The sequence below is a fragment of the Scyliorhinus canicula genome, chromosome 4 (assembly GCF_902713615.1).
Source record: "Scyliorhinus canicula chromosome 4, sScyCan1.1, whole genome shotgun sequence".
Lineage (NCBI taxonomy): Eukaryota > Metazoa > Chordata > Chondrichthyes > Carcharhiniformes > Scyliorhinidae > Scyliorhinus > Scyliorhinus canicula.
The window spans coordinates 7,828,063-7,847,257 of NC_052149.1; the positions used below are offsets into that span (position 1 = coordinate 7,828,063).

General features: G+C 47.9%; 1 protein-coding gene across 2 annotated transcripts in view; it reads right to left on the minus strand.

The window, feature by feature from the left end:
• Window positions 1-228: 228 nt before the first annotated feature.
• samd13 (sterile alpha motif domain containing 13) overlaps window positions 229-19,195 on the minus strand; it is a 63,616-nt gene continuing 44,649 nt past the window's right edge. For both annotated transcript variants that reach the window (XM_038793667.1, XM_038793666.1), the window contains 3 exons: window positions 13,858-13,945; window positions 6,441-6,552; window positions 229-2,091 (listed from right to left, as the gene is read on the minus strand). In XM_038793667.1, the coding sequence (XP_038649595.1) occupies window positions 1,948-2,091; window positions 6,441-6,552; window positions 13,858-13,945 (344 nt within the window). In that variant the 3' untranslated portion in view covers window positions 229-1,947. The remainder of the gene's footprint in view (window positions 2,092-6,440; window positions 6,553-13,857; window positions 13,946-19,195) is intronic.

A 19,195-nucleotide genomic window follows, 5' to 3' on the forward strand; every position in this document is an offset into this window, starting at 1 on the left:
CTCGGCTAGTTGTCAGAGAACAAGAGTTGCATAGAATTCATACAGTGCAGAAAGAGGCCATTCGGCCCATCAAGTCTGCATCAACCCTCTTAAAGAGCACCCTAACTACACCCACTCCCCTACCCTATTGCCATACCCAATCTAACGTTTTGGACACTAATGGCAATTTATTATGGCCAATCCACCTAACCCGCACATCTTTGGACTGTGGGAGGAAACCAGAGCACCCGGAGGAAACCCATGCAGACATGGGGAGAAAGTACAGACTCTGCACAGACAGTAACCCGAGGTCAGAATCGGATTGGGGTCCCTGGCGCTGTGAGGCAGCAGTGTTAACCGCTGTGCCACTGCCCTTTTAGTGGCGCCCAGCTGCTTTCCTGGAGGAAGCACTGAACAAATCAGGTTTTATTTTAATTAGCGTAAGCATCTGCTTAAAGTAAGTGTTTAGAGAAGTCATACAATGTGAAAATATCAAATCGGGACAATGCGTTATCACCTCGCCATTCAGCGTGGCTTCTGGCATTGGGATTATGAGGGGGTCTGGTTGGCTCAGTTGGCTGTCGTGGTCCAGAACGCTCCGATTCTCAATCTAGCTGAGGGAGACATGGGCGAGCACCACCCCCGCCCCGTCCCGCCACCGAAGGCAGTGACAAACCACTCCGGACAAAATCTGTGAAGAAAAATGGCTCAGGGTGAAGCATCGGCTGGTGGACAAAGAGCCGAGGAGCGATCTTTCCACTGGGCACACGTGGAATGGAAGGGAGTTGGGTTGACAAATCAAACCGCTCACTAACTGGCGGTGCTCATCGTGTATCCTGCACACACAATCGCGGTTTGGACTCTGTGCTCAAACCCTGGAGTGGGATTGAATCCACGGCTCTCTGACTCGGAAGTCAGCTTGCCAGGGATCGCAGGAGCTGGTTCTACAGACAGCCCCTGCTTAAATTATACAGAACTTGTTTCTCAAATGATGTGACTCGGTGCTTTGAGCTGCAAGTGGGTCGCGAATGGAATAAAAATTATTTTTCTTTCTCCCTCCAAACATTTCCATGTGACAAAGACAGAGTTTGATGTTCAATTCTCTCTCTTGCCACGCACGTTTTGTGGGGACATATCTTCAATGATCATCGGAAAAGGGGAGGGCGGGCCCGAGAGAGTGTGTGATTTAGACGACATCCGATAGGCCGCCCCTCTGGAGCACACCGTTGGGTTAGGAAAGGCTGCACAAAATGGCAGATGGCGATCCAAGGGTCTTTTAAAGGGTGGGAGTAAACACTTTGGAATAGCTGATCCCACTCCCTGTGGTTAAAAAGATGCACAGAAGCTGGTGGACCCCTCGCTTCACAATCAAAGCCACATTCCGATACACACCTTCCCACGCTAACACTGAGCACTCATGTATCGGCCACATGGCAAACAGCTAATCACAAAACGGCGACGCCAGGGAAACTCTTCCAATGACTCATTTGCACCAACTCAACAGCTACAATATAAAATGGGGTATTTTACAAACACAGCATGGCGCCTCATGGAAGAGCACCCAGGGCAAGATCCACAGCAAGCAATATATTATTGCTGGAGTTCCATTATTGTACAGTCGGGGCTTTATGGGATCTGAATGGCCATCATCAGATCACTGACATGTACCTACGGTAAACACGCATCGTCAATGGCTAAAGGAAAAACACAACTGCTCACAAAATTGAGTAGAGGTTCCAAGTCACTGTAAATGGCCACTTTGCCTCCAGGAGGGTCAAGTCCCTTCGAGTTCTGAAAAGCACCAAGACAATTTTCTACAATACAGAATCTCTGCAACCCAGGCTGATGAACGGGCAAAATCCCACATGCACTCGTCAGGAGGAGGAAGGGGGTTGCACTGGGGAGGAAACAGGGGGCAGGTTTCAACACGCTGGACCCCAATGGAAAGTTCACGGGCCAGCGTTAACACTACGAGGAGCTGCTTTTTAAATGGCGCATCTGTAGTGCCTTCACGTGGTACTCGTAAATCTTGAGCGCTGGGCCCAGCTTGATCGCGAGTCCGGTCAGGACATCACTCCTCTTCATCAGAAGCAAAGACTTGCCATCGATTTCCTGGGGCAGAACATAAAAGAATCAATGCCAAACATGGTCATTACAGAGAAGCACGGAGAGAAACAATCTGCATTTCTCACCGTGAAAAGCTATTCACAACACCAAAGTAGCTCATCTGTCCAATTCCGATCTTTAAAACATCCTCTCATGAAATGTGGGTTTCACCAAGTCCACCCATGTGTTGCCCATCCCTAATTGCCCTTGAACCGAGTGTCTTGCCACATCATTTCAGAGGGGCAATTAAGAGTCAACCCCATTGCTGTGGGTCTGGAGTCAGGTAAGGACGGCAGATTTCCTTCCCTAAAGGACACTTACGTACCAAGTGGGGGTTTTTTTTTTTTAAATTTAGATTACCCAATTATTTTTTCCAATTAAGGGGCAATTTAGTGTGGCCAATCCACCTACTCTGCACATTTTTTGGTTGTGGGGGCGAAACCCACGCAAACACGGGGAGAATGTGCAAACTCCACACGGACAGTGACCCAGAGCCGGGATCGAACCTGGGACCTCAGCGCCGTGAGGCGGTTGTGCTAACCACTAGGCCACCGTGCTGCCCTCGTACCAAGTGGGGTTTTACAACAATCAGCGATAGTTTCATGATCACTGTAAAGTGTTAACACTAAATATGTAAACATGTAGTCCATAAGACATAGGAGCAGAATTGGGCCACTCGGCCCATCGAGTCTGCTCCACCATTCAATCATGGCTGATATTTTCTCATCCCCATTCTCCTGCCTTCTCCCCATAACCCCTGATCCCCTTATTAATCAAGAACCTATCTATCTCTGTCTCAAAGACACTCAGTGATTTGGCCTCCACAGCCTTCTGCGGCAAAGAGTTCCACAGATTCACCACCCTCTGGCTGAAGAAATTCCTCCTGATCTCTGTTTTAAAGGATCGTCCCTTTAGTCTGAGATTGTGTCCTCGGGTTCTAGTTTTCCTACAAGTGGAAACATCCTCCACATCCACTCTATCCAGGCCTCGCAGTATCCTGTAAGTTTCAATAAGATCCCCCCCCTCATCCTTCTAAACTCCAAGAGTACAGACCCAGAGTCCTCAACCATTCAGCAGATGACAAGCTCTTCATTCCAGGGATCATTCTTGTGAACCTCCTCTGGACCCTTTCCAAGGCCCAGCACATCCTTCCTTAGATACGGGGCCCAAAACTGCTCACAATACTCCAAATGGGGTCCGACCAGAGCCTTATATAGCCTCAGAGGTACATCACTGGTCTTGTATTCTTGACAAGAATGCTAACATTACATTTGCCTTCCTAACTGCCAACTGAACCTGCACGTTAACCTTAAGAGAATCGTGATCAAGGACTCCCAAGTCTCATAGACTCATAGAACAGTACAGCACAGAACAGGCCCTTCGGTCCTCGATGTTGTGCCGAGCCATGATCACCCCACTCAAACCCACGTATCCACCCTATACCCGTAACCCAACAACCCCCCCTTAACTTTACTTTTTAGGACACTACGGGCAATTTAGCATGGCCAATCCACCTAACCCGCACATCTTTGGACTGTGGGAGGAAACCGGAGCACCCGGAGGAAACCCACGCACACACGGGGAGGACGTGCAGACTCCGCACAGACAGTGACCCAGCCGGGAATCGAACCTGGGACCCTGGAGCTGTGAAGCATTTATGCTAACCACTATGCTACCGTGCTGCCCACAAGTCCTTTTGTGTTTCTGAATTCCTACGCAATTTCCCATTTAGAAAATAGTCTGTGCCTCCATTTCTCCTTCCAAAGTGCATAGCCTCACACTTTTCCACATTGTATTCCATCTGCCCATTCTTTGCCCACTCACCTAGCCTGTCCAAGGCCTTGTGCAGCCTGCCTGAGTGCAGCCAACACTCAGCCAACACTGTATGATGTAAAATCGCATGACAACAGCGCAGGGAAAGAGAAACAGTTCCATGTAGAGCATAGCGCAGAGTCTACCTTGTAAATAGTTAGCCTACAGTTCAATAAAAGTTAAGAGTTTGCTAACAGTCTCACCTCCTGCCTTATCTGTAAGTCCAACACCACGGCGACTGCACACCAGGCCAAAGCCAACAATAACAGAGGCACCATTACTGAGATTAGTTTCAATTCCAGATTTATTAATTCAGTCTTAATCCCACTTGCTGCAGTGGGATTTGAAACCTTCTCCCCAGAGCATTATCTGGGACCTCTTGGTTACTAGTTACCGCTATGTCAGGACATACTATCTACACAAGCCTCCTCCAACCTATTCCATCTTACCCAATAAACATATCCTTCCACCCCTGTCTCCCTCATGCATTTATCTAGCTTAACTTCGATGTATTTATGGAAACTATAGAACCGTAGAATTTCTGCTGTGCAGAAAGAGACCACTCGGCCCATCAAGTCTGCACTGAACCTCTGAAAGAGCACTCTACCTAGGCCCAACCCTGCTCTATCCCCATAACCGCTACTAACCTGCACATCCCGGGACACTAAGGGGCAATTTAGCACGGCCAATCTACCTAACCCGCATATCTTTGGGCTGTGGGAGGAAACCGGAGCATCTGGAAGGAAACCCACGCAGACACGGGGAGAAAGTGCAGACTCCGCACAGACAGTCACCCGAGGCCGGAATCGAACCCGGGTCCCTGGAGCTGTGAGGAAGCAGTGCTAACCATCGTGAGAGCCATGAAAGAAACAGTCTAGATGTCTGTGTCAAAATGCATCTTAATGTTAACTGCAGTCCCAAATTCAGCCACATTTTGGTTTTATTCCTATATGCCCCTGGTTTCCGAGGATTTTCACATTCCTCTCACAGGAAAGTTCCTTCATTTGCTGTGCGAACCCTCCAGCTTTCCTTCCCAATTCCCGAACCTTTTGCTGCCACCCGATTTTGTCCGTTTCTTGTCCAATTTTCCTGTCCTTTCTCCACTTTTCCCGGTCAGTGTTTTTCCTTGTTCATTCGATGCTACTGCCACACTTACTTTGACAAAGAGTCACCCAGACTCGAAACGTTAGCTCCCTTCCCTCTCCACAGGTGCTGCCAGGCCTGCTGAGACTGTCCAGCAACTTTCTGTTTTTGTCTCAGAATACCAGCATCTGCAGTAATTTGCTTTGAACTCATTTTCCTCGGATCGTGTATTTGTTCTTCGTACCTGCTCTCTCCCTCCCCAACCCCTCGCCTCCCCAGTTTGTGCTGCCTGAATCCTCGCTGCCAGAGCTAAGAGAGGACGCCGTCTACTGTACAAAAAGCGAGAAGAGGAGATGGGTTTTTATAACTCAAACTGCTAATAAATTTAATTCATTGTATAAGGACGTTACTAGCTGGGTCAGCATTTATTGCCATCCCTAATTGCCTTTGAACTCTAGGCCACATTGCTGTGGGTCTGGTGTCAGATCTAGGCCAGACCAGGTAAGGGCAGCAGATTTCCTTCCAAAAGAGAGCATTAGTGAACCCGATGGTTTTATATGACACTTGTTTCATAGTCATCATTAGACTTTTAAGTCCAGGCTTTCTTTATAAAAATCCAAATTTCACCATCTACAGTGATGGGATTCGAACCCAGGTCTCCAAAGCCTTAAACCTGGGTCCCTGGATTGCTAGTTCAGTGATGACACCACTATGCCACCACCTCTCCCATGCCTAAATCAGCATTTCCAAACCCAAACAAACTGATCTTTCGTCATTTGGTAGCACGGTACTATTGAAAAAAGACAATTTTTGTCACAGCCTTTCACTCATTATGACATCCGCAAGAATACAATGTCAGGGGAAATCAACACGTTTTTATTGTAGGAGAAGAGAGTACAGATTGATTGGCAAATAGTTTCGGATTGGTGGAGGCATTGCCATGGAGAATTCTGTGCGACGAGGGGATTTTCACAGTAACTTCATTGCGGTGTTAATGAAATGAAATGAAAATCGCTTATTGTCACGAGTAGGCTTCAATGAAGCTACTGTGAAACGCCCCTAGTCGCCACATTCCGGCGCCTGTTCGGGGAGGCTGGTACGGGGATCGCACCGTGCTGCTGACCTGCTTTAAAAGCCAGCTGTTTAGCCCAGTGTGCTAAACCAGCCCCATGTAAGCCTACTTGCGACACTAATAAAGATTATTACCCAACTGCTGATATACACACACCCCTCTGTGTTCTCTTAATTCTGTGCATTCACCCCCCCCCCCCCCCCCCCCCCCCCCAGTGGGTACACTGAAAACCAGCGGGTGTGGAGACGTGATTCCCCAGGAGACACAATAACTGAAAGATCACCTTCTGGGGCGGGGTGAACTGCTGAAGGCAAAGTCAGAAGCACCTTGAAACGTTTAGGGGAGCGTGAGGAGGGAATTCACCCACTGCTGTTCACTTTCAACCCACCTGTTCCTGAAAAGCCATGGCCTGATCTTCAAATCCAGCTTTCTTGAAATAATTGAAAACATCTAAAATGGTCCACTGTGCAGGGTCCAGCAGTTTACTGTTTTCTGTTGGGCTGCGGAGATAGAAATACGGGACTAAATAGTTAGCAGTAAACTGCAGAGAGACCGCAACGGGTTACAAAAACCAACATTCAACTGCATTCGGATTGGAAGATGATCGAGAGCTGGAGCAAATGGCCGTTATCACTCAGGGCAGCATTCCCACGGACAGCAGGGTTGATAACCCGAGGATCCAAACTCAACGTCACTGATTAAGAATCAGAGGGGAAATGAAATGAAATGAAAATCGCTTATTGTCACGAGTAGGCTTCAATGAAGTTACTGTGAAAAGCCCCTAGTCGCCACATTCCGGCGCCTGCCCGGGGAGGCTGGTACGGGAATCGAACAGTGCTGCTGCCTGCTTGGTCTGATTTAAAAGCCAGCGATTTAGCTCAGTGAGCTAAACCAGCCCCTGAGGACAAGGACAAATGAGGACAACTTGAGTTGTTCAAATCTCGAACACACTGCCTAAAAGGATGGTGACAGCTGGTTCAATAGAAATGTTCAGAAGGGATTTGGAGATATATTTGCAAAGGGAATATCTTCAGGTGAGGCAAATGTAAGGATTTCAGATATATTGTACTGGGGCATTTGGTGCAGTAAGGGTTAAAATCCTGGGTTAGAGTGTGTGTGACTGTTGCGGTCATGTTTTTAACGACAGCCAGGTTTTCTGGAGACAGAGGTCCAGCTAAAGCATCATAAAGGTTGGGATTTTGTTTCTATAAAGAGGGTACCCTGGGGAGTAAACAATTAGAGACAGTGTGTTCAGCTTAAGAAGATGATGTAGTTAATGGGAGGAGCCAGGGCTGAAGCAGTCAGGTGTTGGGTTTTGGAGTTCAGTTTAGATCTGCCTGAAAAATAAGCTTTTTCTGGACAAACGGAGTTTAGATCCATCTGTGAACTGACTAACAGTTTCTGGAAAAAAATAATTTTGATCTGTCTGTGAACAGACTGGCTTCTTCTCTCAAAGCAGTTTAATTTAAAAGATTTTGCCTGTGAACAGAACAGCAGTTTCTGAAAAGGCTGGCAGATTAAGTAGTTTGACATAGGCAAGAATCTGAAAGCTGTTCCCTGGAGGATTTCTCCCTCAAAGTGGTTTGTCCAAGACATTTATTTACAGCAAGCATTCCTGAGACTGCTAACTGTATTTAAAAGTGGATTTTGACCCGAGCTGGATTTTGCTCGAGTGGAGATAAAAGATAGCAGTTAGGATTTTGTGTTTCATTGTCATTGTTAAGCATTGTTTAACTGGTAATTGCAAGATATATTGCTGTGATGGTAGGGTAGTTCAATGCTGTGTTAATAAAAACATTTGTTTTTATTTGCCATATGCCTATTTGTGTGTGGAATCACTCCTGGAGCGAAATATCCTTTCCTCACAGTCTTCTGAATTAAATAAAACATTGGGGTTTCTGTCCGGTATGACTGTTGGGGTCTGGTCAGGGATTGTAATACGGGGCTATGAGGGAAGGAGTCAGCACAAGTACAATTATTTCCTTTGGTGCTGCAAAATGCTATCACCCTAAGGCACTTCACTGTCTCTTTGAATTCTTACACAAAACTTTAGTTCTTGGGCCGTAAATAGTGTTGTGTGTGCTGGGGTAACGTACTGACGAATTTGCCATCGCAACAACTTCCATGCCAAATTGTTTTTGCCATAGTCAGTACAACATAAGGAACAGGAGGTGGAGAAGAGTCATAAGGATCCTCGAGATTGCTGCACCATTCAATAAGATTAAGGCTGAACTTCTATCTCACCCTAATCCCTTGGTTCTACGAGTCAATGGAAAATCTATTGATCTCCCCCTGGAACATTCTCCGCAGTTACTCTCCACAGCCCTCTGGGGTAGAAAATTCCAGTGATTCACAACCCTCAAGAAATTTCTCAAATCAAACAAATCAATTAGGAGATGGCCATTCGTCCCCTCAAGCCTGCTCCCGCTATTCAATAAGATCATGTGATCTGACTGCAACCTCAACTACACATTCCACCTACCCCCGATAACCTGCGACTCCCTTGTTAGTGAAGAATCTAATTATCGCTACCCTAAAAATATTCAATGACCCTGCTTCCGTCGCTCTGTGTGGAAGAGAGTTCCAAATATTCATGCCCCTCAGAGAAATAACTTCCCCTCGCTTCCATCTTAAATGGAAGACCTCTTATTCTTAAACTGTGTCCCTTAGTTCTAGTCTCTCTCACAAGGGGATACATCTTCTCAGCCTCCACCTCGTCAATTCCCCTCAGGATCTTCCATGTTTCACTGAGATCGCCTCCCGATTTCCTGGACCCCCAAGAGCATTAAATCCGAATCTACTCAAGCTACATCACTCGACTACCAATACGCAGTGTCAGGAGTTTAAATTCCACTGCGGAATGTCGTGTAATTTGTGGTTTAGCATCAGGAAAATCAATAAATGGTCATTGAGAAAACACGTGGTCTCCGTTAGACGCTGCCATTCTGACCCAGTATGGCCCACCAGGACCTCGAACCAATGTGTGGTCCACAGTAGCTGACAGCACAATATGACATTTGACTCTGCAAAGAGGTTAATGAAGAAAGAAAGAATACACAGTGCATTGTGATCTCAAATACGCTGCCTGAAAGGTCAGTGGTTGCAGATTCACCCTTAAACGTCCAAAAGGGAAATGGATAAATATTTGATGGTGCAAAATGTGCAGGGGAGCGGGGCAAATAGGATAGCTCTTACAAAGAGCAAGCAGCACAGACATTTTGGCCAAATGGCCTCCTGACAAATGCTGTCATTCCACAGGACGGGGGGGAGGGAGGCTGGGTAATGGTAGGTTCAATAACTTTTGAAAAGGCATTTGAAGCAGCCATTGAGGTTTAGACACCTGAGAGAACAAAGAACAGTACAGCACAGGATGAGGCCCTTCAGCCCTCCAAGCCTGCGCCGACCATGCTGCCCGTCGAAACTGAAATCTTCTACACTTCCTGGGTCCGTATCCCTCTATTCCCATCCTATTCATGTATTTGTCAAGATGCCCCTTAAATGCCACTATCGTCCCTGCTTCCACCACCTCCTCCGGCAGCGAGTCAGGCACCCACTACCCTCTGTGTAAAAAACTTGCCTCGTACATCTCCTCTAAACCTCGCCCCTCGCACCTTAAACCTATGCCCCCTAGTAATTGACCCCTCTACCCTGGGAAAAAGCCTCTGACTATCCACTCTGTCTATGCCCCTCATAATTTTGTAGACCTCTATCAGGTCGCCCCCCCCCAACCACCTTCGTTCCAGTGAGAACAAACCGAGTGTATTCAACCGCTCCTCATAGCTAATGCCCTCCATACCAGGCAACGTCCTGGTAAATCTCTTCTGCACCCTCAAAGCCTCCACATCCTTCTGGTAGTGTGGCGACCAGAATTGAACACAATACTCCAAGTGTGGCCTAACTAAGGTTCTATACAGCTGCAACATGACTTGCCAATTCTTATACTCAATGCCCCGGCCAATGAAGGCAAGCATGCCATATGCCTTCTTGACTACCTTCTCCACCTGTGTTGCCCCTTTCAGTGACCTGTGGACCTGTACACCTGGATCTCTCTGACTGTCAATACCCTTGAGAGTTCTACCATTCACTGTATATTCCCTACCTGCATTGTGCCATGTTATTGAAACATATAAAGATTTGGAGAGGATTTGCCAAGGTGGATGCAGAGAGGATGCTTCCATCTACGGGGGAATGTAGAACTAGGGGACATGGCCTAATTCCTGTGCACAGTCCAGAAATGTTCCACTAACGCCAATAAGAAAAACGAGTGGCTAATCTGAATTATTTTCCCCAGTTTATTTACGTCGCAAAAGACGTGCTTGATTGCAGCACGGTAGCACAGTGGTTATCACAGTTGCTTCACAGCTCCAGGGTCCCAGGTTCGATTCCCGGCTTGGGTCGCTGTCTGTGCGGAGTCTGCACTTTCTCCCCGTGTGTGCGTGGGTTTCCTCCGGGTGCTCCGGTTTCCTCCCACAGTCCAAAGATGTGCGGGTTAGGTGGATTGGCCATGCTAAATTGCCCTTAGTGTTCAAAAACGTTGGGTGGGGTTACGGGGATAGGGTGGAGGTGTGGGCTTGGGGAGGGTGCACTTTCCAAGGGCCAGTGCAGGCTCGATGGGCTGAATGGCCGCCTTCTGCACTGTAAATTCTATGATAACTGGACAGGAAGGTCCCAGGATAGAACCCTGGCTGAAAAAAAACATAACTTTGGGCAGCACGGTAGCACAGTGGTTAGCACTGTGGCTTCGCAGTGCCAGGGTCCCAGGTTCGATTCCCCGCTGGGTCACTGTCTGTGCGGAGTCTGCACGTTCTCCTCGAGTCTGCGTTGGTTTCCTCCGAGTGCTCCGGTTTCCTCCCACAGTCCAAAGAAGCGCAGGTTAGGTGGATTGGCCATGCTAAATTGCCCTTAGTGTCCAAAAAAGGTTAGGAGGGGTTATTGGGTTACGGGGATAGGGTGGAAGTCAGGGCTTAAGTGGGTCAGTGCAGACTCGATGGGCTGAATGGCCTCCTTCTGCAGTGTATGTTCTATATCTATGGAGGGTGAATTGGACATTCTGAATTCTCCCTCAGTGTAGCTGAACAGGTGCCGGAGTGTGGTGACTAGGGGCTTTTCACAGGAACGTCATTTGCTCGGTTCTTCTTTGGCACCTTTTTTGGTGGTCTTCTTGAAGCAGGTGGGAACCTTGGAACGGAGTAGGGAGAAGTTGATGTCCGCAACACACCCGCCAGTTGGTCCGTGCAGGATCGGAGTGCACGACCAGGGACTCTGTCAAGACCCACCGCTTTAGAGGGCTCACTTTCAAGAAGGCCGATCTGATTTGGAAGCTGTGACGGTGGGTATGGGTGTGCCCAAGGCTGCTGGGGCAGTTGATGATGGTTTGTTGGTTTCCTGCTCAAACTGAGTATAGAATGTATTGAGTTCATCACGGAGGGGTGCGCTGTTGCCGGAGATTCTACTCGGCTTTGCTTTGTAGCCCATCATGTTGTTTAAGCCTTGCCACAATCGACGAGAGTCCATGTCGTTAGTCTGTGACTCTAGCTTAGTCTGGTTGATGGAACCATCAATTCACCAGACACGAGTTTCCGATGTGAATCTAGGCTTGAATCGACTTACTTCAGAGCCAGCCTGTTACTCGTTGATGAACTCTTAGTGAACTCAGGCTGACTCTGGACAAGGATATTTATACAGCAGCACTAGGGGGAGGAGTCGTGGGCGGAGCCAAGGGTGGAGCTCAGTACAACTTCCTGAGTACTCCCAGAGCTACTCCCCCTAGTGGTAGGATAGCGCTACTGCGCTTACAAAGACAGTGTGAATTATCATATATATATATATATATATATATTACATTCACCACACTGGTATTGTCTCTTGGCGTCCCTGATGGCTTTGCGAAGGTTGTAGATTTCTTGTATAGGTCCGGGTCGCCTGTCTTGGAACACCTCAGACCTGGCCTTCAGGAGCAGCATGGTGGGGCAGTGGGTTAGCCCTGCAGCCTCACGGCGCCGAGGTCCCAGGTTCGATCCCGGCTCTGGGTCACTGTCCGTGTGGAGTTTGCACATTCTCCCCGTGTTTGCGTGGGTTTCACCCCCACAACCTAAAGATGTGCAGGATAGGTGGATTCGCCATGCTAAATTACCCCTTAATTGGGAAAAATGAATTGAGTAATCTAAATTTATATTAAAAAAAAGACCTGGCCTTCAGTAGGGAGCGAATCTCCCGATTAAACCATGGTTTCTGATTGGGGAACACACGTACTGCCTTCCTTGGCACGCAATCTTCTACACACTCGCTGATGAAGACTGTGACGGTGGTTGGTCGCTGAATTCTTGAATGTGGACCTGTTCACTGACTCCATTAAATTAGGCTTGTATTCTCCGAAGAACGAGGGGTGATCTCATTGCAACATGCGAGATTCTGAAGGGGTCTGATAGGGTGGACACAGATTGTTTCCGCTGATCGGTGAATCTAAACCATGGGGGGGAGCGGGTGGGTAACAGTCTCCGGGGTAAGAGGATGATCATTGGGGACTGAGACAAGTAGAGATTTCTTCACTCAAGGGGCTGTGAATCTTTGGAATTCCCTACCAGAGGAGTTGTTGTGGATGCTCCATCATTGAACATATTTAAAGCTGGGATGGATAGATTTTGGGCCTCTTAGGGAATAGGGGGAAATGGGGAACAGAGTGAAACCCAAGATCAGCTCTGGTCATATCAAAAGGTGGAACAGGTTCGACTGGTCATACTCCTAACTCCCTGTGTTGTGTTCTTGTGTTGAGGATAAAGAGGTGGAGGGTAGCAATTGATTAAGTGCCTTGAGCACATACAAAACGGGACTGCCTCAGGGACTGGGGGGCATTATCGCCCCTAGTAATGACAATTTGGTTTAATTAGCTAAGTTTCCTTGGGACATTTTATTTTAGTTGGAGTGTTCCACCAGGGGCTGTCCCCCGTCATTTTTGGTTAATTTATTGATTATTGTTTTATTGATTATAAAAGGAACTTCCACTGGTTGGCTTCACACCTTCGTGACCGGTGGGTGCCTCAAGGGTTGGCACGCATCATCTTTAACCCTGGGAATGACATTCTGGTTCAGTTAGTTAAGTTTCCTTTTGCCGTTTTACTTAAACCAGGGGCTGTCACCCTTGCCATTTTGTTAAAAAAAATTTCCTGCATCTATTAAGGGAGTATAAAAGGGGACTGCCGGGATACTGGGGTGTTGGTAGTTGGGAGGCAGAGGTATTTAATGCCACATCCTGCAAATAAACCTGCCGTTGTGAAAAGGATCTTTGTCTAGTTTCATACTTCCCCATCTGTCTTGGGTCCACCCAAGCACCTCAATGGGGGCAATAGATCCCGCACACGAGCTAATCTCCGTTGGGATGATACCTGGCCTCAGTGCTGCGGAGTTAGGAAGATAGGGGGACGGGGAGGGATTAAGACATTTCCTGGGAGGTATTGAGATATGCTGGCATTGATGGAACATTACCCAAAGCTGCCAGCGCCTTCGAGAGGCGAGGGGAGAAAACTTGAGAAGAAGGAAAAAAACTAAAGTTAACTGCAATTGCTAAACAAATTCACCGCTGCACAATCTGGGCAGTGTGAACGTAAACCACACCTGGGTCAGTGATGTAGCTGAACTCTGTGCTCTTTCTCAACAGGACCATGTTCAATGAAATAAAGCTTACCCATTACACCCAACGCCAGAGGCCAGGTGTTTATATCTGCTTCAGGGGCAGCGCGTGTTTATAAAATTAAAAAGCGATTTACAGAGTTGGGTTGTTAGCAAGTGGAGTGAAAATGCCCACGTACCTTTTATTCGAACCGCTCTCGATACTCTCCATCTCGACAGGGGACGCAGAGGGGGTGGGGAGGCAAGAAGCACCTCGCAGTTCAGGAACTAGGAAAGGAGGAACAAGGTCCATCGTTTAGGCTTCCGTGAGGACATTTTAGTGATTATTTCCACATGACTGGCGTCCCTTTCAGAGAGGGCAAAAACCCGGCAAATCAACCAAAAGCACAAACCAACCCTTCAGCTTATTCCTCTCGACAAAACAGTAAATCCGATGTGCAAAATCAATTGCACGGAGGGAAACGCGATTAGGTTTCTGCCCCAGAAATTAATATTCCCTTTCTCTCGAAGCTCCGCTAGATTTATAACGCGCTATCAATCAAGCTCGATGGTTTCACAGCCACTTGCTTCAATCGCTGATGATGCGGCTGCGAGTCGGTACATCCAGCTAGGGGCTAAATATTCTTCACTATGCCTCCTCCCCATTCCCCAGGGTTGGATTCGCACCTCTCAAAATGATGTTCAGAATTTGAAATTGCTTGTTTCTTTTATTAAATAAAAGGAGTTAGTGCAGTGAGGTTTCCATTAAACAATATTGCTTTTCCACCTACATAGCACATTCTGACTGACTTATGCTTTTTCATCAAACTAAATGGTATCCACAGCGTAGCTTTTGCATTGAGCTCATCGCTGTGATGCACTGCGAAGATCAATTACAATCAACTTTCCACAGCAATTAATACACTTGTGTTAATTAGCATCCATAATGAGATCCAAATAGTGTTAATGAGCTTCAATTTCTCGTCAAATTAACACCAATCCAAATTATTACAAAGCTATTTTCACCGCCCCCCCCCCCCCCCCCCCCCCCCCCCCTCCAACTTTCCTCCCCCCCCTTCCAACTTTCCTCACCAGCTCACCCAAGCAGCTACTGGCAAACCGGTCAGCATGTAACTCCAATAATGAGGGCTCAGTCCAAATGTGCTGGCATGTGAACATTGTCACCAGTCGTTTTTCCAAGAATGGTGACGGAACATTCTGGGTCAACCTGCCCTTCCTCGACAGGGAATGGAGGCAGGAGCAGAAGTGAGAGAGGGCCCAACTTAAACCCACAGCGTCCGCCATTCCTGTGACTGCTGTTTTACCCGGCAAATTGCTTGCAGTACTAATTGATGGAACAGCTGGCCTGGAAAGCCAGAGTCGAGCTGCCCCTCATTTCACAGAGAGACTTTGTCAAGGCAGGGTGTGATGACCTCCTTCCGGAGAAGGCAAGTGGGGACCAGCGCTCCCCACAACAAGCAGGCCTCGATCAAGCTTTTTTTGCCACTGTGAGAAATTCCATGGGGTCTGCAGAAAGAGGTTCAATTACCTCATTCACTCTGAAGGCTCAGGATCAGCCAGGAGGCATTGGCCCTCCAGCCGACACTCAAGCCAAAGAGCCTCAGGCACATGCTCCCCCAAAGGAGAGGAATGCAAGACCATAAGACATAGACGGAGAATGAGGCCTCTCGGCCCATCGAGTTTGCTTCGCCATTCAATTATGGCTGATATTTTCTCATCCCCATTCTCCTGCCTTCTCCCCATAACCCCTGATCCCCTTATTAATCAAGAACCTATCTATCTCTGTTTTAAAGACACTCAGTGATGTGGCCTCCACAACCTTCTGCGGCAAAGAGTTCCACAGATTCACCACCCTCTGGCTGAAGAAATTCCTCCTCATCTCAGTTTTAAAGGATCCCTTTAGTCTGAGATTGCGTCCTCTGATTCTAGTTTTTCTGACAAGTGGAAACATCCTCTCCACGTCCACTCAATCCAGGCCTCGCAGTATCCTGTAAGTTTCAATAAGATCCCCCCTCATCCTTTGAAACTCCAATGAGTACAGACCCAGAGTCCTCAACCATTCCTCATACGACAAGTTCTTCATTCCAGGGATCATTCTTGTGAACCTTCTCTGGACCCTTTCCCAGCATATCCTCCCTTAGATACGGGGCCCAAAACTGCTCACAATACATCAAATGGGGTCTGACTAGAGCCTTTTACAGCCTCAGAACTACATCCCTGGTCTTGTATTCTAGCCCTCTCGACATGAATGCTAACATTGCATTTGCCTTCCTAACTGCCGACTGAACCTGCACGTTAATATTAAGAGAATCGTGAACAAGGACTCCCAAGTCCCTTTGCGCTTCTGATTTATTAAGCATTTCTCCATTTAGAAAACAGTCTATGCCTCCATTCCTCCTTCCAAAGTGCATAACTTCACACTTTTCCATGTTGTATTCTATCTGCCACTTCTTTGCCCACTCTCCCAGCCTGTCCAAATCCTTCTGCAACCTGCCTACTTCTTCAATACTACCTGTCCCTCTACAGATCTTTGTATTATCTGCAAATTTAGCAACAGTGCCTCCAGTTCCTTCTTCCAGATCATTAATGTATATTGTGAAAAGTTGTGGTCCCAGCACCCACCCCTTGAGGCACACCACTAGTCACCGGCTGCCATCCTGAAAAAGACCCCTTTATCCCCACTCTCAGCCTTCTGCCAGTCAGCCAATCCTCTATCCATGCCAGGATCTTACCCTGAACACCATATGCGCCCAGGATACTTACTGACTCCTCAGAGTAGCCAGCACTGAAACATAACAGAGGATGCTGGGAAAACTCAGCGGGTCTGGCAGTATCTGGAGGGAGAGAAAACTCTGTTCTTGTTACAACGCTGACACATACATTCACGCAAACAATAGCTGGCAACAGCGAGGCCAGCTGTTCCAGATCTCCCTCTCCTTTTCAGTCCTTGCAGGGGAATCTAGCCTCTAAATGTCCACGAGGGGGATCGGACAGGGGGAGAGGTTCTCTGCGCATCGTCATTAGCGCCATGGCGGAGGGCGCCATGCAGTCTGGGTTGCCGCTGGGCAGTCTGAGGTGCTGCATTCGAGTTGCAAACCTCTCGGGTGTTGAATAGAATCGCATTTCTGGCATTTGTATTTTAGGCTAGGAGGGCAGCATAATGGAAATGTTAGTGGACCAGTAATCCAGAGGGAGACAGCCGTTCAAATCCCACTCAGTTCAATTAATAAATAATAACAGCCAATCTCAGGCATAGTGATCCTGAAACTCTCCAGATGGTCATAACCATCCATCTGATTCGCTCATGCCCTTCACGGGCATCTTGACCCAGCCTGGCCCATATGTGACTCCAGACCCTCAGCAATGGGACCCGCAATTGCCCCCTCAAGTGGCTGAGCAAAGAACTGCAGAAAAATAAGCACAGAAGGTACATCGACGTCAACGGGGATTGTAGCGATTCACAAAACAGCTCACCAGCACCTTCTAGAGGACAACGAGGGATTGGCAACAAATTCCGGTATTGGCCTCTCAACTTAAGAATGAATAGAAGTTAAGATCGCTGCTGACCACCACCGAGTTGGTGGTGAGATGGACATTCGGCATGGACAAGGCCAAAACTCCATCCTGTCCAACAGCTTGCCAAAGACTCAGCTGAATTGGGAAGTCTTGGCAAAGCAGAGGCTTCTGCAAAGGTTAGTTCTCACAATCCCTTCCTGTGCCTTTGAATGGCTAAGATGTCCAGCAGCAGTGACCGACGTGGAGGGCCGAAGGGCCTGGTCCTGTGCTGTACTGACTCCCACACTACCACTGGGTCAAGAACAGCCAGGTTTTCCCAGGCTCCCCTGACATCACCTTCCAACCCACAACCTCTGCCACCTAGAAAGACAAGGGCAGCAGGTTGATGGGAACACTACCACCCAAGTTTCCTTTCAAGACACACCACCCTGACTTGGAAATAGATCACTGTTCCTTCATTGGGTCAAAATCCTGGAACTCCCTTCCCAACAGCACTGTGGGTGTACCTACACCACGGTTAGCTCACCATGTAGCACAGTGGTTAGCACTGTTGCTTCGCAGTGCCAGGGTCCCAGGTTTGATTCCCGGCTTGGGTCACTGTCTGTGCGGAGTCTGCATGTTCTCCTCGTGTCTGCGTGGGTTTCCTCCGGGTGCTCCGGTCTCCTCCCACAAGTTTCGAAAGATGTACTTGTTAGGTGAATCGGACATTCTGAATTCTCCCTCTATGTACCCGAACAGGCGCCGGAGTGTGGCGACTAGGTGATTTTCACAGTTACTTCATTGCAATGTTAATGTAAGCCTACTTGTGACAATAATAAAGCTTATCATTATCACCACCACCTTCTCAAGGCCATTAGGGATGGACAATAAATGCTCCCCCAGCCAGCAACACCCACATCCCATCAACAAAGAAAACATCAGCATAATTAATATCACAGTCGTCAAACACGCCATCCACCAGTGCCCCCCCCCCCCCCCCTCAGCATGTATTGCCTATCCCTAATTTCCCTTCAGAAGGTTATGGTGAGCTGCCTTATTGAACCGCTGCATTCCATGTCAATAAAATGAAGGAGATTATCATCGACTTCAGGAAGTAGTGGAGAACATGCCCCTATCTACATCAATGGGAACGAAGCAGAAAGGGTCGAGAGCTTCAAGTTTTTAGGTGTCCAGATCACCAACAACCTGTCCTGGTCCCCCCATGCCGACATTATAGTTAAGAAAGCCCACCAACGACTCTACTTTCTCAGAAGAATGAGGAAATTTGGCATGTCAGCTATGACTCTCACCAACTTCTACAGATGCACCACAGAAAGCATTCTTTCTGGTTGTCTCACAGCTTGGTATGGAGCCTGCTCTGCCCAAGACCGCAGGAAACTACAAATGGTCGTGAATGTAGCCCAATCCATCACGCAAACCAGCCTCCCATCCATTGACTCTATCTATAATTCCCGCTGCCTCGGAAAGGCAGCCAGCATAATTAAGAAGCCCATGTACCCAGGACATACTGTAACATTATATTCTGCAGTCTCTCCTTCCTTCCCTGTGTACGGTATGCATTGTTTGTACAGCATGCAAGAAACAATACTTTTCACTGTATACTAATACATGTGACAATAATAAATCAAATCAAATCAAACCATATGGTGTAGGTATACCCACAGCGCTGTTAGGGAGGGAGTTCCAGTTCCAAGATTTTGCCCCAGCGACAGTGAAGAAACGGCGATATGTTTCCAAGTCAGGGTGGTTAGTGATTTGGGAGAGGAATCTCCAGGTTGTGGGGTTCCCAGTTATCTGCTGCCCTTGTCGTTCTAGATGGTGGTGGTCGTGGGTTTGGAAGGTGCTGCCTAAGGAACCTTGGTGAGTTCCTGCAGTGCATCTTGTAGATGGTACACACGGCTGCCACTGTGCGTCGGTGTTGGATGGTTTGAATGTTTGTGGAAGGAGGAGCAATCAAGAGGAGCTGCTTTGTCCTGGATGGTGTTGAGCTTCTTGAGTGTT